Raw genomic sequence first — 21,973 nt, 5'->3', positions numbered from 1 at the left:
AAAAAAGAAAAAAAAAAAAGAAAAAAAAAAGAAGGATAACTCTTGCGTGCTTATTGTTGATCTTTTACACTATTTGTCATCTCCCTCGGGAGATGAAACATTAAGTTTGTAATCCGCAAATGAAGTCCTAGGGTAAGCTGCCATCGATAAGCTGGTAGTCTGGCAAATGACCTGATGGTGACACGATTTCTTAATATGGAGACTGATGTAAACAAAACTGATCAAAAAACTGTCTTATTGTTATTAAACAAAATGGTCCATCTTAAAGTAAAACTACACAGTGTTCATTAAGGGTAATAGAGGTAGGATCACTTGGGTGGTGGTGGGTCTTCAAAAACACATAAACATTGTATCTAGGCTATTGGGTAAAATGATGGTCAGCGCGCGGGGATAAAATACACAAAACATGGCATATTGAATGTATCAGCCAAGGCGTGGATCCAAGATTTACTGACGAAAGAAAACAGCGAAAACATTTAAATAACAATTCACATAAAATGCATATATACAATGGCAAAAACTTTACTTTTATGTGTACTTTATAGTCAATCGACGATTACTGCAGTATATATAAGTAAAATAAAACAGAACTTATTAAAAAAAAATGAATTTCGAAGAAAATAAATTTTACCCAAAAGCACAGTTTAGGCAGAAACATAAATGTATCTGATTTAAGTAACTCAGTGCTGCAGGTATTGGAATAAAGATCATAAAGAATCATTATGAGTATTTTCTCGGATGTCTGCACTATTCTTTTTTTATTTAAATTTACCCCTGCAGAAAAGTTCCAGGAAAAGACATAATTTTCTTTACCTGGCTCAGATTTTAAGGACTAATAAATAAAGCAACTGTTATCGTTTTCTTTATGAAATTCTACGTTGCGTTTTTTGTTAATGGCAAAAAATAAAAAAAAAATCACTCCTCATACTCTTGAAATAAAGCCAAAAGTATAAAATGTGTGTCTCATGGAACAGCCTATAAAATCGATGTTGGTAGATTGGGGTTTCAGTGTGCAAATACTTATTTTAAATGGTAACTTTTCAATTTTATCCACCTTTCTATGCATGCTTTTATTTTAGGAGCGTATACAGGTACACGTACTTATATTATACATAATATAGCGTTAGAACATGAATCTGCATGGGCAGCAGAAGGGCATGACGCAGGAGTGTCTAGTTTTTCCCTTGATATTCCCAGTGGCTCGATGGCCAAGTCACTTCAGAGGATACAATTAAGGAAAATCTTTGGAAATTAATTGAGGTTCGGATTAATTTAAGTTAGCTCTTTAAAATTTCTTTGCTGCCATACTACATGCACTAGGCGTCTAAGAACTAAAGTCAAAAGGAAAGCTAAGGTTTTATCCTCTTCTTACGGAATAATTGTTAACTAATTTTTATGAATATTTTTCAGTGGCTAGAATTTTTTACAGACATTACATACAAAAAATATTCAAAATGAGTAAATCATATTTACAACAGATAAAATAATACAGGCACGTAGCATCAGGAGGGGCGCCCCTTCCACTTTCCCTAAACATTAAAAATGTTCATTGAAAGACGAGCCCTTACCCCCTCTTCCATCTTTCGTCAAATCATCCCATGGGAATGTATTATAATATAATATGTTTGTGGGAAAAGTTGTAATCACCTCCCCTTCCAAGAAATGGAAATATTGAGTTTGGACAGTCCCTTTTCCCCTTGTCAAAGATTGTTCAGATTTTTCAGATAAGTAGTCGATTTTTTTTCTGTCCCCCCCCCCCCTTTTCAAAAGTGATACTATTAATACACGTACCTGTAATAGCTGAGAAAATAATGTAACATTCCGCTGTTTATTCTGTGACATTCATGAAGCTAAAGAGATGACATCTCAGGCTTTCTCGAAAGCCAAACTTGTATGTATTTATATTTGAATTGGAATTTTTCTTATATTTTTGATTGATTCTATCAAAGAAAGATAACTCTTAGATGCTTGTCCTTGTTACTCTGTTTCAATCATATTTGTATTTTCATTTGCAACAAAAGAGAACTGAGGTCTAAGTGAGATTAATTTACTTAAATTTCTGATAACGCTGGTAACTCCTTACTCTGCTAAATATTTATATTTTAACAAGACTGAGTGTTCTATTTTCATTTCAGCTTTGTTTTTTAATTCAAATACATTACTTAACTGCTGGTTCTTTTACGAAGACAATGCATCAATATAAATTTGAACCACATGCATGAGAGTTTCCCATGACCTGGATTTTTTTCTATCGCTTTAATTTGTATTGCACTATGGAATCATTTCAAATCGAGGGAGTAATTTTTCGTGGGGCATCCAAATTTCACTAGCTCATTGGGATTTAATTTATATTACAAGTAATTGATAACTCGTACATGCAGTAGATTCAATAAACACCTGTACATATGTATCATTTACTGTTCAAAAACCCCCAAATAGTGAAATATTATTTTTGGTGGTTGCTTAGGCATAGTGGTAAACATGACGACAGGAAAAAGTCACGAACGTAACTTCAGATATTTAAGACCCATATTTTTTCATTAATATTAAAATGTACGAATTACATTAACTTTCGACTTTGAGTGAATGACCTCAAGCATCTTTCATAGCTGGACAGCTTCTTAAATACATATTAACTATTCATATGAAGGATAGTTGAAATATAAATTAGTCTTTTATATAATTTACATATTCTATATGTACTCCTTTTTATGAACCTGCACTCACCCATTGCGTTCATTTGATTATGAACGCAACTCCCCACGCTTTGATTGCTGTTCGTTTCTCACACTCGCACAAAAGAGGCTTCTTCAACAGTAAAATTCATTAGGAAGTGTATATATATATATATATATATATATATATATATATATATATATATATATATATATATATATATATATATATATATATATATATATATATATATATATATATATATATATATATATATATATATATCTATCTACCTATGAAAGATTGTGCAAAAGGAATGAATTCTAGGTTTTAATGAAAACCTAAATATCAAAATAATTAAAATTGCTGATTGAGGTGTATTTTAATTTTTCAAAATGAATTCTAATCAAAATATTAGGTATAACCTTGCATAATAAAACTTTCGCCAAATTAAACAGAGCTTTTGTGTCTTTAAATTATTAATGCATTTTTACGAATAATGTTAGAAAACATTAACTCTTCACGCGAGCGGAAAAGCTAAATTTACATGTATTTTTTAAGATCGATTTCAACTATTAAAATGATTTTTTTTAAATGCTTAAGTTAAAATCAATATAAAAACATGCTCTTTTTCATAATAATGTTATTTTTCTCACAGAGGTTCAATATTTTGAACAATAACATCATCAAAGAATTGAAGAGAATTTGAAGACGGTGCCTTGTGTAGCCAGATAATGGGGGGTTGGGGGGTTGGGGGGAATCAATTACCATATATATCTTATGTGATTTATTGGAAATAAGGTAGATTAATAAGATCTGCTGATTTTATTGTCATCAGTTATTTTTTCCAACGAAGACAAACAGTCGTGCTTATCCAGGTCAGGATTTCCTCTGACGTTTTTGACAAGATCACGCACGGAATACAAATATAAGTAATAAACAGCGTTGTTTCAGTGAACTTGATGTTATGAACAACATTAGCTCTGCAGATAAATTTACATGTACCACGACGTCCTAACAGATGTGTCATGGTAAATCTGCAGAGCTAATGTTGTTCCTAACACCATGTTCACTGAAATATGTTGTTCATTTCTTGATTAAATTCACTGAATAAATTAATTATTATGTAATAGACAGTAAAGACTCACATAAAATGCAGATCTTGTCGTTGAGGGATTGTGATGGTACAATGTACATACATGTACTGTCGTTCTGCACATATTTTAGCAGTCGACAATATCTACCTACTCTACTGCACATTTTGTTGTCCATCGATATATACTGTCACAGGCAAAGATGATCGTTTCTGAATGTTAATTTATGTGTTTATGTGTTCAGTATTCATAATTATCTAGATTTTAGTTTGTATTGTGATTCTTAAATATGTACCAATATTATTAGGGTTAGGAGTCGATATTTTTTTTTTTAAAAATAAATCCTATTAAGGTAGAACCTATGTCGGAAAAGTCTTTGTCACAAGATTTTCAAACTTTTCAAAATGATATATTAGCACTCGCTTATCAATCAGTTAAAAATATATGGTATGTTTCTTCGTTATTAAATGTAGTGCAGTCTGTGCAACTTGAAAGGATAATTTTACACAGCGACTACATATTTTCAGTCATTTTTAGGGGTACTGGTCATAATGAGAATATAGAAAATCACTACAATACTTCTTCAAACATCGTCGTTTATAGACTTTATTAACTGAAACGTATTAAGCAATATTATTCAAGAATAAATTCTGTTTTATTCAATTGACATAAAAGATTAAGTCCAAATTTCAACAAATGTAGGCAAATGTGCCCAATATTTTTTGAGTCAATTTACCACCTAAATTTGTAAATACTTTTCAAAAGTCTTTGTCAGAATGTTTTCAATCTTTAATATGATGAAGATCAAACCCAAATAATTACAAAAAGTGATTAAAATATATACCTTTCGCCTCAAACGAATGAGAGATACTATTTATCAATACTTCTTTTGTTGACCTTTTTGCACTTACACAGGATTTAATTATTAAATGACCGTTTTGGGGTAATAACATAACGTTCAGATTTACAATGTGAATATTTATTTAAAAAAATGTAATTTTTTTTATTTAAAAAGATAATATTTTACATAGGTTTTAGGGAAACATTATTTTTATACACCAACCATTATGAATAATTAACAAATAATTATGAAAGGGAATGCACGTCATTTCATGATAGACATTATAAAATTTACACAAAATTTTTAACAGTTCTTTGACTCAGACACATTTCATCAAGATATTGTACTATTTAGATTTCTTGCGATTTCTGATTGCCTTCAAAATAGTTGCATGCCATTCATATTATCACAGTTGTGTAACTTCATTACATGAGACAGTCTTTGAGAAAGTATGGGAAAAAGTAACATTAAATTAATTATGACGTCATAATGGATCTAGCATCAAAAAAGACAGTCTAAACTCATTTACTTGATATGACGTCAAACGACGTAGGTTCTACGTTAAACCTGCTTTTTTATATAAGTTATAAATATTCCTAAGTGCTTCTTTAGACATATTGTGAAATTGGCTCAAGCAATTAATCCTGGATATCAGTGAGCCGAAAGTGATTCTTTTAAACAGAAAGCGGGTGTTTGATTGACTTTTCAGAGAGAGAGAGAGAGAGAGAGAGAGAGAGAGAGAGAGATTCCTGGTCTTTTTATCTATTAGATTACTGTTATTTTATTATTTATTATCTTTATTATATTTTTATGAATGAGATATATGGAAATAACGAACAGTAGTCAAGCCCAGAAAGTCTATTAAACAATACAAATTAGAAGTAGAGCAATCACGGACCTCTAAAACATCAGAGGTGGGCTCAGGTGCTATGGAGGAGTAATTTAATCATGTTATTTGCACTATTCTCCTCTTCACAGTATTACTTGTACTCATGTGTAAATCATACAGACATGTCTCGTAGGCTGTTTTATGCAACGCAATTGTGACGTTACATATTGACGTCAAGTACATAATGTAGCTGGCAACAGTGTGCACTTACCCTCACTGCACATATTGTCGTCGATCGATACATATTGTCATACTGTCGCATAGTATCCTCACTGTTCAATGAACATATTCTCTTTCCTCTGTTAGAGTTACCGTAAAATGGATGATGATGATATCGATGATGATGATGACAATGAAAATTAAATGTTCAATTCTCATGAGATCGCTTATTTGTCATTTTACCAATGCCAAAGAAGCAGCTGCAATGAACGCTATATTCAATATATTGCAATGTGTACATGTTATACTGTGAAGAGGAAGATACTGCAAATGAAATGATATATAAATTCATAAGTCACCCGTGTGGCGCAGTGGTTAGAGCGCTTGCTCTAAAGTCACGGAGTAGGGTTTTTATCCTTACGTGGGGGTTCGAATCCCACTGCGGGACGTGGATACCAGTCCTTCGGATAAAACCGTATAAACCAAGGTCCAGTATAGCAGTAGGTTCTTGCACGAAAAAAATCACTCACTTCTCAAAGGCAGTAAGTGACGAGTACAGGTCTAAATTTGCAGCCCTCAAGAGGCAAGTAGTGGCTTTTTAATCTAAGTGAAAACTTCTCGTAGGGACTTTAAACAAACAAACAAAAAATACATAAATCATAAAAAAGACCAGAAATCTCTCTCTCTCTCTCTCTAAAACCTCATACGCTTTCTGTTCAAAAAAGATTTTTCATCACTTTCGGTTCACTGATATTAAGGGCACTAAAAAATTAACCAATATTAGAATATGTCTGAAGAAGCATTTAAGAATATGATTATATATAATATCTATTGAAGGAGGATTAATGAGAAGATTTAAAAAAAAAATGTGGATCTTAACCCCTAAAATATTTCGGTGCACGTATAAGAATCACACACACACACACCCTCCCTCACACACCCTCACACACCCTCACACACACACACACACACACACCCTCCCTCACACACACACACACACACACACACACACTTTATGTTGCAGTAAGGTCAAGCAGTGGCAAATTCCAAGATTTAGACGGTTAATTATTTTTTCTTAATTAATTAATTTATTCGTTTAATTGTCACATCTTTTTTAGGACGTTGCCACCCCCATCCCCTTTTGAAACCGTTGCTACGGGCCTGTGCACTACATGTTATCGATAATGTATTACCCTTTTGCCTTTATAAGCTGTTTTAAACTTAAAGAGAGTCAAACAACAAGGGAAAAAAAATCAAAAAAAATAATCATGCCTGGGAAATTATCGAAAAATTTTCCAGATCAGATGTCACATAATTTCATTCTTCAGTGAAGAAGTACTGAATAGGAACTCATAAATCTAGCTGTCTCCTAAAAATGTAACGAACAAAAGCAAAGGGCTGTGTGGGTGTAAATGGGCGGAGGTGGGTTTTGAAAACTCATGTGGCGGACCTCTTCTTCCTCCCCTTTTTCATGTGGCCCTTCCTCTTTTACAGATTTATTGATCCGACTGTAAGTGAGTTGATTTGCCAGTGCACATTTGTAGCATTCAGAAGTAAACAGAAAACTTGTAAACGCAACGAGCTGGAAGATTTAGCAAATGGGACAGACTGCCACACCAGGATTTGAAGCCTATTAAACCATGAACCTACGTAATCTTTTTTGGTGATTGCTAAGGCGTGCATGCCCCCCCCCCCTAAAATATCTGTCATTTTGGTAATTATGAAACGAAGTCATACAAAACGAAGTTTCATCTCCAGCCTATATACAGCATTTTACAACTTTCACGAATTTGGATTCGTATCTAGATGTGATTCAAACATGAAAAGAACGGAGACCTACAAGGCGACGACTCCCCTCTCTAATCGAGACAAGATATTTCTTAATTTTAAAAGATCTCTAATCTAGACTCCCCTCTCTATTCGAGACAAGATATTTCTTAATTTTAAAAGACTGGTTTATAGAAAAGTTATATTTTTTTTTTTATATATTTTATTTAACCGGATTTTTTTCTTGATAAATAATTTATTATTGAGTTGTGTTTTCTTTTTTAAATATATTTTTTGATAATCATACAGGTACATGTGAAAAGAAAAATGATTCGAACTCTCTTCAATGCTCGCGGTAAGACGTAACATTTGTGAGACATATTCTCTCTTTTTATTCTAAACGCATTAACCACTACTCTATGCATTCTTGTCATTGGAGTATAGAACGGTCTATCGTGGTGAGGGTTTGTAACCAGACACAGTTAGATTATTATAACTAGTTGAAGCATACCCCCTCCCCGAAATGTTCGATTTTCATATAGAATGGGTTCAAACTTCATTTCTTTAAAACATAAAATAGGTTTTATATTCATTTTCCCGTCATATAGACCGATTCAAACCCTTAATTTACATTTGCAAATATTTTTCTTAGATGAACCTATTGAAGAGAAAAAATGTTCAATTCTGTATGAACTTATTAGAGGCTCAGAGGTTATAGAGTGACCGAATCACACGACGAGATGATTTTGCCGACCTCGCAGTGAAACTGGTTTCGGAACTTCTAACTTGATAGCAATTAAAAAGAAAAAAATAATAATAGAAACCTATGGATTTTTTTCAATCAACCAGATGTCCATTAGCTCTTCCTTTGGTGTGAAGAATGTTTTGAATAAAGGTATTAGCCTAAAATCGAGCTTACCCTTTAACCCGAAATTCCTTGGAAGGGTCACAGGCACTTGATTCGGTAAATTTTTTTTCACCCATAGTATATAATAACAACACACAAGCACTTAATTAGGTAATAATTTTTTTAACGCATAGTATAAAAATAACACAATGTATCCAGCTCCAAATTACATTGAGTACCGCCTTCACAGAATCGCACTAATTTTACACTCTGAAATGCACTGGCAAACTGTTTATTACCATTATCTTCTACGATAATTTATCTGCACAACCATATATGGCATGGTTGTCTTTATTTTCTTTTATCTCCGTAAAATAAAATTAAGAGGCTGTGCTAATTTTGAATTTGATATTTAAACGTTGATCTTCAGAGGATGCTTACTTCTTCTAGGCACCTGATCCCACCTCTAGATCTGATGTATCCATCCAGGGGTTCATTTGTTTTACACTGTTCTTGATTTGTACTCCTTAATGGATTTATGAGAATGATCACCAATCCGTATTTGTCACTTCATAAGAAAATCGTTTTACAAATCTTTTTGGCTTACAAAAATTCAGCCTTTTATTACATGTAAGATCAAACCTTGGTGAGCGTTTCTGGCACAGTACCAGAATATTGAATTCTGGTGCCATGGTACGTCATAGAATGTACAGCATGGAATTGATGGCAAAATTACTCTGATTGTTTTTATAATTTTTTGGTAATGGATTTGATTAAGGTACGATGGATTCATTCTATCTCATGGGAGACATCGATTGCTTAAAATCTATTTCTTCATAGATAACATATTTACAAACTAGTTATGACATAAATAAAGTTTCAATGTGATGTTAATACAACATACGGTTTCATTTTTACGGATTAAGTGAGAAACCATCATACCCCCAAAATTACGAATATTTATTCGTAATGGTTACTCACTTACATGTAAGCCACAAAAATGAAACCGCATGCTGTATTGACGTCAACAGCATGTACTGGTATGTGAATCAGAGACACAAAATGAATGTCTTAAGATAAATAGAACCGTAAAAATTGTTTAATATTTATTTACTAAGTTCTTTAAAAATGTTTTAGTTGAATAAAACTGACATTGACTACTTTAGTAATTTTTGGCTCAGGCTAGCTAAAAAGTATTTCGTAAAAAAAAAAATCAAAATATATTTGTCTTTATTTCAACTCTCCTGCCATTGCAAAATGATTTATTAAAACAAACTTATGATAATAATGTTCTCAAATAGCTTGACAGGGCTTTTATTTTAAAATTAAAATGAATTTGAATATTTTCTATGGCACATTAGGGCTCTTCCTATCTAAACATGCTCATGTTTGCATTTTTTCCCCACCAATCACAAGTCTAGTGATACTGCGGTCCCTTGGAGGAAAAACATATACTAGTATACATATAGTTATATCTGCGTGATTATCTGAGTATTCTTTCTGTTATAACACTAAGAAAAAAATTAAAGTAATGCATAAAACTTTATTCAATTAAAAGAGCTATAAGAGCGAAAATCATTGCATATCAAATCATCACGGAATTTCTGAGAAAAGTTTTGAATGAATTTTGATTTAAAAAAGAAACAACATAAAATAGACGCAATATCGTAGTAAATTAAATGTGAAAATACAATGGAGAGAAATACAACTGTGACTCCAAATGACCAACTGTGAGAAAATGACCTTTACAAATAATATGGCAGTATCTGAATAAAGAAATAGAGAAACTTAAAAATGTTAAACTTTGATAGGAACAAAAACATAAGCACTAAGTCTACATGTTCATTGGAAAAAAAAAACCTTTTACTGATGAAATATTTTTATTTTACGTGATATCTCTAATATTTCTGAATTTTTTTTTTCAGAAGAGATCAGTACAAATATTACTATTACACATATCGAAAACATATCAGGGGAGATAGAAAGATAATGTAATATGCATACTTTTTCCCCATTCGAACAAAAGTAAATGGTGATGTACTAAAACTTTGTGTTTTTAACATTATATAAATTCGCCGAAACTGTCTGTATGGTTGGTGCCACATTGACCTCGATCAGTGCTGAAATTCTTACGTCTAAATTAAAAAAAAAAAAAAAAAAAAAAAAAAAAAACAGATGAATTGTCATATGAAAAAATAAACTTTTGAGCTTGATATAAGCTTAAGATTTTTTTATCTGGTTAGAACCTTTGCAATGCTAGTCCATATGTTTAAACGATTTCCGTAGTTTACATGTAATTACCCGAATGTATGTTTGATTGAAGTTGAAATTTATGATATCTAATTTTTCTTCTGCAAATAGCCGTAAAATAAACAAAACAAAACAACAACAACAACAACAACAAAAAACAAAAAAAAAAAAAAACAAAACAAAACAAAAAAAAAACCCGAAGACTTTCTTTTTTGATTACGTCAATAATGGTACATGTATATTGAATATTGTTAGATTTTACAATAGTTCAATAGTGCTAAACCATATTCCATGTACTAGTATATTCGAAACAAGTTTAAATATTTTGAGAAACTCAAGTCATGGGTACATGTAAATCACATATACTAGTATATATATAATTTTTATATGAACACAATACGTAAGTTTTTCATGTTTGTTCTTAAGACAACTTTGCAATAATATTTTTTCACAGTTTAGTGCACTCGAACGGTTCTTCACAATATTCGGATTTTTTCCTTTTGAGAACAGCAATCCACGCGTCACGAGTTCTTCGATCTTTAACTGCCAAGCGGAGGCCTGAATCCACGGTCTTAAGAAATATTCCATAGAAATCTACAAAATGAACAGTTAACTGGATCGATGGTTTGAATTCATGTATTGTATGTAATGCAGAAATCTATCAAAGCATATTAGTTTCAAAAAATTAAATACTATAGTACCTTCAGTGTTGAAGCCCCTGATAAACTTTATCTCTGAAATGGAGACTTTTCTTCTTCGGCGTTTACCCCACTCCAATGTGAAAGAAGGATGTTGTCTTATCTCTATTTTCTTTTTCGTTGCTTTCCCCTTTCTGTCGTACAGGAAGAAATGTTCTGAAAATAAACGTCCATCATGACTCTTAATATTAAAGAAATTTTAATAAGTGGATAATCATAGAAATGTCACCATAAATTCGTGGAGAAACGTACCATATGTTGAACTTTCGATTTTCTGTTCCATTTTGCAAAAGGAACGCCAATTGTTGATGCAAAAGTTAAAATCTGACACAATATATTCTAGGATCATCTCAATATTTTCAAGAATGTTTTCTGCATAATATCTCCCAACTGTTTCCACGGAGTACCTCATTCTAAGTTCCAGAGACCTGTCTGGCTGAATGATAACACTCAGGTTCGTTTCATATGACGAATCTTGCTCCACATTGAAATTTGACAACTTAATATGCGAAATGTTGAAAGCTTTCCAAATTGTAAAGTCTTCCATTATTATTGAGTGGACTGTATGTAATTCTTCTTTAAAATTGGGCAATTCCTTCAAGAGTTTGAAAGGAAAAAGACTTTTGGACACTCCTTCAGCAATAACAGTTTTATTTTCGTTCAGAATATCATGCAACGTAGACTTTGGGTTTGACAGATCTGGTGAAACGATGGGAATGTAATTAACGCACAGAGTTGGTCGTTCAAGAAATTCTGGGAAATGTAATCTGGTATCTACCGCGGTGATTACACATGGTCTTTGACAGTTCAATTGCTTTCGAAGTGATAGTTGAAAAGCAGTACAAAATAGCGAAAAAAGAGTAATTTGATGTCTTGTTGCCACCTCTTCAAATTTTTGTAATTGATTGACTTCAAAGTGCTTCCTGATCACTTCACTTATATTAGAACCTCTTTCATCTTCTACTTTTTCAATCAGTCGAAAACTTTGTGGTTCTCTGCATTTTGAAAGCTCCTGGTCCCAATAAGCCCTTAGTTCGTCTATTCGTTCATTCAAGTGCTTTTCCATCAACAAAGCTGAGTCTATTGGCTGACGCACAATTTCTTCTGAAAAACGTCGATGTAATAGGTATTGTGTTGTAATATATTCCAGATCTTTTGCGATAACCATAATGCATCCGTTATCGAAGTTGCTGTGGTTCAACAAAATTCTGAGAACACCGAATCCTGGAGACTTCCAAAATATAGCTTTTATGGGAATATCTTCGTATGGATCAAACTTCGATATGTCGCTCGACACCTTTTCCAATTCGGACTTTGAAGAAACTGTGATAAAATTGAAGCAAACATCTTCAATATCTATGATGCACTTTCTTTTGTTACCACGCTTCATACCAGGCCCAGTCTCTTGAAGTATTGTTCTGCATTCTGGATTGAATGCAATCAGATTAAGGAGAGAAACCTTCCATATTTCTACACAGTTCAATTCCCAAAACACAGTGAAGTCTAATGTAATTAATAAATGCGGATTATCTGGATCGTTTTCTTGTAATTCTAGATAATGTTGCTCCAGATATGACAAACTTTCGTATATGAAATCATCATCTTTTGTTCCGTCCTCTTTTGACATTCTGGAAAGGAAATATTCAGCTATTTCAACTATTGTATTTTTTCCTGACATTAAATAAACGACAGGTAGCCGAATATGACTAGATTCAAATAAATAATTGATGAGCTCTATTGCTTTCTGTGAATCCAAACCAAAATCTAGAAGAACTGACGAATCCTTTATTTCTGAATGGTCAACGGACAAAACCGAAGAAGCAGACAATTTGACAAAATCAATCCAAGACTGAAGCAACTCTTCTTTACTTCGGGATGATTCTTTATTAACAAGGTTTAAATCTTGAATCATTGTCTGCTTGTTATTTTGTTTAATTTCTTTTCCCTCTTTCTCCAAACCCTCAGACGATAAAGATATATTGATGTCGGCAAAAGCAAATTGTACCCTGTTTGAGACCAATGCGTGATGCAATGCAAAAATTATTTTATGTTTTGGTAAATCATAAAGCCCATTCATAGCATTCACTGACTGAATATTTTGATCTGCTCCCATTCCGACTGCAAGTAATCCCCAGTTTATCACCTGTGCTGCCTTTCCAGTCGAACGTCTGTAATAAGCAAATGCATCCATAAACGCATTTCCTGCAGCATAGTTGGCTTGGCTTTTATTGCCAAAAAGAGACACAATACTTGAATGCATGACAAAGTAATCCAGATCCATTTCTTTTGTCACGAGATGCAAATTCCACGTACCTAATATTTTCGGTATCAAAGGAATATCAAATGTTTCACTTGTCATCTTGCTAATGGGTTGATCCCGCAGAACCCCCGCGCCGTGAAAAACTCCACGAATTTTGGTATCTTCAAGCTGACGTGCAAGTCTGGAAAAGACGTGCTCTAAGTCTTTTCTTTGAGTTATATCTACTTTGTCATGCAGGATGACTGTATTTCGGATATTCTTGGTGTTTTCTATGCGCCGATTCTCTACATCAGATGGAGTGCGTCTTGATAAACTTACGACCACTTTTGCACCTCGAGCGGCCAAAAATTTCGTTACTTCCCATCCTAGACCTGACAGTCCACCTATAACAATATATGCGGAATCTTTCCTTACTAACATTTCATTTGGAACTTCTATTTTCGTAGATCCTTTCATTGACGATAGGTTCAAAATGCAATCTGAACTTTGTGGTGACATTCGCGAAACAATATCTCTATTTTCAAGCAAGATACGTTTTGCTTGTATAAAGTGTTTTTGCATATTTGTTGGCTCAAATATTTCATAAACATCGATCAAGCATGATTTTCTGCTTGGGTATTTTATTGGATTGATTGATGTTGTAGACAATGGCAAGAAACCCTTTATACTGAGTAATTGCTGAAGTTTTGGAAACCACCTCAAAATAACGTCGAAGGAACACACCACCTGTTTTGAGAGCACGATTAGTTTTGATGCTGTTGGGTCTTGACTGTCCTTTGAAGCGTCAAATACTTCTGTTAATACTATACAATGTTTCTTTTGTAGCAATGCTTTCAGAATGTCTGTGATATCCTTGTATTGCTTGTCATATAGTATGAAGACATGATTCTTTTTGTCGATTTTACCAGCCAAACTCATTGCAACGGCAGTGTTTAAAAACATTCCTGTCCTGTAAAATGGTACCTCTGATAGTTCGCATATGCACAGCCTGTTTACAGTAATAGTGCTGGCTACATTGACAAGACAACATCCGACAACTTGTATCCCATTTTTTGTTATATGTCCTATAAACTCACATGCCACTACAGCATTACCGATATCAAAACTTTTACCCCAATACTCTGTGATCGGGATTGTTTTTTGTTGCAGAAATAACTTGTTTTTGAAACACAACAATGCTTCCTGGATCGAAACATTGCAATTTTCCTTGTCAGTGTTTGAAGATTCTATGCTTGAAACCAAGAATAAAGTGTTATTGTCTAACTCTGACCTCTTCCGCACAGAAAACGCGTTTTCTGTTGAGGGTTCAATTGTTTTGACTGCATTGTCAAAATAATTCGATGGTATATTTTGAATTTTTTTCGAAAGCACTCCCGTTGATGATATGACGTATTCTCGAGGTAATACATTTTGCTTGTCATTTTTCACAGCATTGATTACTGTCAGAAATGAATTTTGGAGGTCGTTCAAGTTTCCATGGAGATCTATCATTATGAGCTTAAAGTCAGGATGTTCCTTTTGAAATGATCGACTGATTCCCCAGAGTTCTGATCCAAAAATTCCATAGATTTCCCTCTCTTCACCACCCTGTGTCCATTCTGTAATAACACATAAACTCGTGGTTTTCATATCTATTTCTTGAAGTACCTTTAAAAGAATGTGGGATGACTTTTTCACAGCTTCTAATACATGATTCCCATTAGCATCGTTTTCAGCTTTTGAAAAACCCGGAATAAAGTATAAATCAACATCTCTCTTTTCTTTCAATGACGACAAGAAATTTTCGCTTTCTGCGTCGCATGTAAGACTGACAATATCTAAATTTGAGCAAGTTCTGCAAAGAGTCTGCCTAGTTTCAACAATCGCTTTCTTATTCCACGAAAACACCAAACTTGGTTTACTGTATGCAGGGTTATTTGTAGGGAGAATGATTTCATGCCATTTTTCTTCAAAGAAGAGCTTATGAATATCATCTTCGTCAGAAATTATCTTCATTTCAAACCCTTCCATCTCTGCTACACTCAGTCCATTCTCTCGCACAAGTATTGCGTTTGACACTAGTTTTGAATTTTCATTCATTACCAATCTTGAAAAACAAGACATCTTCGATGTTGGTGCTTGCTTTACTCTAAATTTCTTAACCTCAGTGGGAAGAATACGGGATTTGTGATAAAAACCTGATTGCGAATTTGGATTTATACAAGACTGAAACATTCCATCAATGAGGACAGGATGAAAACAGGCTCTTGGCATATCCATTTGGACATTTTTTGTTAAAACAATTTCTGCAAGACATTCATTTTTGGATGTCTGAAACTCAGATATTATTCGAAAAGTTGGACCATGTTTGAAACCCAATGTATTAAGAAACTTGTAAATATCATTACTGGATTTTTTTGCAAGTCTTGTTCCGATACCAGCCACATCAAGTGTTACAGAATCTTCTTGTTCCACATGCATCACCCTTCCCTCAGCTAATATCCAGGAACTTTGTGATTCCCGGACCTTAAAGTCAACTGTCTGTGGTGAAACTAAATCGGTATCGATGTGAAGAGACTTTTGCTCGTTCATGGCAATTTCCAAAGGCTTCTTTATTTTCCATGAAATTTCAAGATTTTCAACATTTCCAGTCAACAGAGTTCTCCCAATTTCAAGTGCAGTCTCGCCATATAATGCCCCTGGTACAATTATTCTGTTTTCTACCACATGCTCATACACAAATGGTGTGTTTGATCTTGAAATGTAGATATTAAATTTCCCGTTAGTTCCTGGTATAAATCTAATCATTCGACCAGAGTGACCTTCTAAACTGTTTTCCTGTGTCAGTCGATTGACCATGTCCGAGTTCAGACTGAAATCAAGCCTGTTGAATATATATCGTGGAAATGCGGAGAGACACCCACCCATTTCAGTTATATTTTCCCACAGTGGTGTAACACCTTTTCCAAACAATGCATTCAGTGAATTCAAAAATGTTTTGGTATCGTTATATTTCTGAACAGAAGGAAGGACAGTAACATCGTTATCAGAGAAAACATTTGAAACGTGTGCCTGGAATACAGGCCGTGGTCCTATCTCTAAAATGATAAGGTCTTTCAATTCATCCTTTACTGACTTCATAGCTTGCATAAAGAGCACGGATTGTAAAACATTGGATGCCCAATACTTTGCTGAAGCAAAGTCGGTCTGAATTTCCTTTCCTTCTACCGTTGAAAAAATTCGAACTCGCGGTGTGTTTGGTCGAAGACTTTGCAGCATTTCAAAGAGGTGTTCACTGGCCTGTTTTGTGTGATGGCTGTGGTATGCACATGGTGCATTCAGAGGAATGAATAAAGCATCACTTGGCAAACGTGTCTTTAATCTTTCAAGCGCTTCGTTATCTCCAGATACTGTGCTCGACTGTTGGCTGTTGTAAACGGCAATATTGACTTTATTTCTACTATTTCTGGAAATTTCTGTACATGCTTGGTTTACCTCCTCAGTTGCGCAATTTCGAATGACCATCATAGCACCATTTTGACAAGCTGTTAATGCGAGAGACCTGTGATAAATAACTGTAACAGCATCTTCAAGTGAAAGTGAACCACATTCGTAGGCTGCAGCAACTTCACCTACGGATTGCCCGACAACTGCAGAAGGACTTATTCCTATGTGTCTCCAAGATGCAGCGAGAGCAATTTGTATAGTAAAAATTGCTATGTGTGTTTTCATTGGATTGTTATAAATTTCTTTTTTGTTTTGAATAGTTTTATACATTGACATGTTTGCATTTAGCTTTTCCAAGTACGTGTCGATTTCAATGACAGATTTTCTGAACACGGGATTTTTTGCAATCATTTCTGCACACATTCCTGTCCATGTTGTTCCCACACCACAGAAGACAAATACTATATTTTGTGACTTAGAAAACGTTCCAGAAACAGTTTGGTCATCATTTTTTGCAACGTATTTTAATTGGTCATTTAGATTACTTATTGAATTTGCAACTATCAATTCACGGTATTTGAAATGCTCCCTACGAAGAACAGATGTATACGATATATCCTCTAGCTTTTCATTCAGATTTTGCCTTAGGTCTTGGATTATTTCTTTCAATGATTTTCTTGTAACTGCAGAAACCACAACTACTCTATGATTGGGAAATAACACATCTTTAGTAGAGTCTTTGTTTGTTTTACGAAGTAAACTAAGATTTTCTCTGTTGTATACTATTGCATGTGAATTGGTGCCACCGAAACCAAAACAATTGATTGATGCTAATCTACAGCCTTGGAGATCTTTTTTCCATTCTGCATTGTCTTTGCCAACTACAAATTTGTAACTTTCAAACGGAATGTTTTCGTTCAATTCTTCTGCATTCAAAGATGGCACAAATTGACAATGTTTCATCATCAAAAGAACTTTGATGAGTCCCGCAACACCTGCAGCCGATTCAAGATGTCCTATATTAGTTTTCACTGATCCAATTCTGATGTTATGACCATTAAAATGGGAGCTAAAAAAATCTCCCAAAGCATTGACCTCTATTGGATCACCGACAGGAGTACCAGTGCCTGCAATCAAACACCATTGCTAATTAAAGGACTATTCCCACAGTTATGGAGTTATAGAATAAGACTTGGTTAAAGCGAATAAAGACGTCACTTTTAAGACGGCTGTGTGGTCAAAAATATTTTTAAAATGTTTAAACCTACTAGAAAACAGACCACTGTAAAAAAATATAGGACATTACATTAATCATTTTAGCTCGAATATTAGTATGTATTTTTCTTTACGAAATAAAATTTCCTTCCTAAAAAGAATCATATTTGATATTTTTAGATGAATCTGTTGGGTTATTTGAGGGTAATAAATCGAGCAGCCATACAGCCTTCTTGACTTAATTTGTAAAATTCATAAGGTCATCAGATTTTTAAAACTGTAGGAAATGAAAATTATTCACTGTAAGTATGTTTGTTTTAACTTGCATTGATGAATCGTGTTTTACTGTACTTTTCACTATTTAACTGCAGAATGCATATAGGGCATAAGTTGTAAAATAAATGTAATACTAAAACAATGTATAAAACACACTTGATTTAATTTGAAAACTGAATTCCTTGTATATGATATGCTGTATTTAAAAGATATGATAAAAGACATTTAACAGTAAAACTCGGATTTAAAGAACTCGCGTATAAGGAAATTTAGATTACAAGAACTTTTTCCCGAATCCGTTGAAGACTTTTCTCTGTGTTTCTTATATACCTATATAAAGAATCTCGGTTATAAGCAAGAATAGAGGTCCCAGTGACTTCATTATAACCGTTTTTTTTTTTTTTTGTATCTATAGTATATATTCATATAATTTATTATATTATTTAAAATATATTTTCCTGTATTATCATTTTTAGCAATTGCAATCGAATACAAAATTGCAAATCAGTTAACTGCATCACATTAACGTTCCGACCGATTTATTCTTTACTTCGCGACTACGCAATCGCTCTAACCACTGCGCCACGCGGGCGACTTAAAGGCAATGAAGCAAGCAGTGTGAATTATGCCAAAAAGGGTATCAGCTGCACCATTGTTTTCGTCTATGTCAGCTTCCTGTGACAAATTGTTTATTTCGTAGTATCGTAGAACTTGTACAACATTTGATTTAGCCCTTTCAGGATAACTACATTATTTTTCTCTTAATTTCAATACAGTTTGGCAAAGTTTTAGTTCCCAGATAAGTAAATGACTTTTTTAAGTAAGTAAATTGCTGTCACGTATTTCACCGAAATTTAATTTGTCCTGCAAAAAAGCAGTACCGCAGTTATCGTGAAAAAGTTTATTGGAGCATGCAAACGTAAATAATATGTTCTGTTTATCTTTTTCAGAAATTCTGTTGAAATTCTCGGTCTACAGACATTTCATCTTTTGGATCATGAAGTTCTTTTAAACTGTACTCTTGCCCTTTTGTGAAGTTACAGTTTTTTCAAAATTTTTCATTAATTTTACTTCTGCCCAAAAGATAAAATTTCTTTTTGACGAATGTTTTTCAACAGATGTAATAAAAAAATAAAGTGTAGTAATGAATTGAAAAGAATAGAGATTACTTTATATCTATATGTAATCAATTATTTGTTCTTTAAAAAAGGAGCAAAGGGCAATAACTCTTATTTTATGTTTCCTCACTCAAGCATTTTGTTTAATAATTCTTATATTGTAAACTGGTTTCCCTGAATATCTACAATCATGCACATTTATAAATTTACTATAAAATGGGTCAATTATTAAACCAGATATTCGCGGTTTTGATAATACTCTTTGCAAAAAACAGAATATCTTTAATGCCGACATATACTTATGTCTATGTCTAGCATCTTAAAAAAATGGTGACTTATCCATTTATTTTGATGATCAATTATATCAAATCAAGGAAAGAAAATAAATGGAGTTTTACGTTTTTGAACCCTAATAATTTGAAGGTTTAGCGACCGAAATGAACAGAAGGATCACAAATAGTAAAACCTCAATACAAGGATCTGTTTACAAACCCATGTTACCCACAGAACCTTGAAGTAGAAATAAGAGAACTGTAATTTATATGAGCGAAGTGCATGATAGTTGGACTATGTATTTTGTTTATAACTTTATTTATTGTTATGATATTTGACGAAGTAAGAGAATTAAGCACTATGAGATTGTGAAATACCGTGAGCTTCTATGTATTGAATACTGCTGGGATGTATTGCTGTTTTCTTGAAAATCCTCTCTAATAGTTTGACCTGTTGAACACCCGCGGGTGCCGTAATTGGGGAATTTTCCTGTCCGTCTTGGTTACAGGCGGTGGCTACGATCCCCCAAATCTTGTTGTTGTCACGAATAGCCTGTCATTTAAAATAAGGAATATAAAAAGCAAAAACAATACATAGGTATCCATGTGTTGTATATTTTATTTGACAAGTAAAAATTTTGATGACATTTTACCTTCAACTTTATTTTTGATGTTACCATGAAAACAGTACCCCAGTAAGAGGAGCAAGGATCTGTATATCAATTCTTATTTTTCCCCCAAACATCCCCGTTAAATAGGACTTGAGCAGTCTTTAAAAGGAAAAAAAAGTTATGGATTCTCAGGTATGTACTATAGGGAAAGAAGGAACCTCCTTAAAATATCTACTCAAACGTTGGACTATTGTTCAGAATATTTTTATCCCATTGCAACGATGTTGGAGGGGATTAAGTAACATGCTTGTGGGTGAGTGGGTAAGTGAGTGAGTGCGTGCGTATCGGAAGTTACGCAAGTACTAATTTATCTCGGGATTGATATGTTCTTTTGCAAGGAGATGCTACGCTTTGTAATGCCCTTGTTTCTCTGTTTTTTTTTTTAAACTTTAGATGTGATCTTTCTTACAAATAGGGCCTCAAATTTATCAACAGTCACAAAAACTCCAAAGATTTTTTTTGATATAGATGTTTAGAATTCATTTAAACCCATATATTTTCATTCAATGATCATCTACTCATTAAGGGTTCAAAGTAGAACATGTCTAACTATCTAGTATTGTCTTTGATTTGATGATACTGTCATTAATTTTGAATAAGCATCAGATCATACACCTTCATTAATACGTTATACTTATTAAACTTATTAATGACATGTTCTACATTGTAGCTTTAAATGAAATATGAAGATAACGAACAGTATTCAATCTGGAAAATCCAATGAAACGAAACAAATTTGGAGCACGCAAACACGGACCTCCAAAAACATCAGAGGTGGGATCAGGTGCCATGGAGGAGTGAGAATCCCCTGCCGACCGGTCACACCCGCCGTGTGCTCCTTGTCATGATCGAAAAAAAAAACCCGGAGAAATCCGTAGATAGTTCAGAGTATAAATAATGGCCTAACAATTAGTATGAAAAAGTCAGTCAGCATTTGACTCAATGATAGGTTGTATGTGCTGACAAGGTCATTGTATCGACTGTTAAACTTGCGAAAAGATTACCTAAAAATTGCAGTATCTTTTTATTGAATATTTTACCTGAATGAAACCTATTTTGGAAGATACGATCCCTACCTTTACTTTCGAAAAGTCAAATTCGGTTTTTGTCGTTGAATTATGGGGATAATATCCAACTTGGAGTCCGTGATAATACTTGCATAACCATATTGGAAGATTACATATTCTAAATATTCTCCGATTTCCTGTCACTCAATACACACCAAAATGGACTGTTTTAAGGAACAACTTACAACAGCAAGTCGTTTCAGAATAACGATTCCACATCCCTCTCCTCTGGTGTATCCATCAGCATTCTTAGAAAAAGTGTGGCATTTTCCAGTCTCAGATGCCATTCTTGCTTTTGCCAGCACGATTGGCATTGTAGGGCTAAGGAGGACGTTGATTCCTCCACAAATCGCCATTTCCACCTCTCCTTGAATATTGAAGCAAACAGAGATATAAGTTTATAAATGAAACTATTCTATCGAAAGCTTTATTTAACAAAGTTTGTTT

The 21,973-nt window shown here is 33.6% G+C and overlaps 2 protein-coding genes across 2 annotated transcripts in view; one reads left to right on the top strand and one right to left on the bottom strand.

Moving 5' to 3' along the window:
* The window catches only part of LOC133188199 (patched domain-containing protein 3-like), a 58,987-nt gene that overhangs the window by 13,061 nt on the left and 23,953 nt on the right, over positions 1-21,973 (top strand). The window lies entirely within an intron of this gene.
* LOC133188688 (probable polyketide synthase 1) lies at positions 10,972-21,882 on the bottom strand. Its single transcript, XM_061324191.1, has 5 exons — positions 21,712-21,882; positions 20,167-20,341; positions 11,474-18,034; positions 11,225-11,377; positions 10,972-11,117 (listed from the first exon to the last, which is right to left on the bottom strand). Exons 1-5 carry the CDS (start codon positions 21,880-21,882, stop codon positions 10,972-10,974), a joined length of 7,206 nt encoding a protein of 2,401 aa, XP_061180175.1.

This window comes from Saccostrea echinata, unplaced genomic scaffold (genome assembly GCF_033153115.1).
Source record: "Saccostrea echinata isolate AGI-Se365-2 ecotype Australia unplaced genomic scaffold, CSIRO_AGI_Sech_v1 ptg000016l, whole genome shotgun sequence".
In the NCBI taxonomy this organism is placed as follows: Eukaryota; Metazoa; Mollusca; class Bivalvia; order Ostreida; family Ostreidae; genus Saccostrea; species Saccostrea echinata.
The sequence above is the reverse complement of the archived record's forward strand: the minus strand, read 5'-3'. Positions and strand labels throughout refer to the sequence as shown.

Coding starts and splice junctions, on each gene's coding strand:
- LOC133188688 (XM_061324191.1), bottom strand. CDS start 21,882: ATGGCGATTTGTGGAGGAATCAACGTCCTCCTTAGCCCTACAATGCCA. Junction 11,378..11,473: donor AATCGAAAGTTCAACATATG/GTACGTTTCTCC, acceptor GTTTATTTTCAG/AACATTTCTTCCTGTACGAC. Junction 11,118..11,224: donor CAGGGGCTTCAACACTGAAG/GTACTATAGTAT, acceptor TTCATTTTGTAG/ATTTCTATGGAATATTTCTT.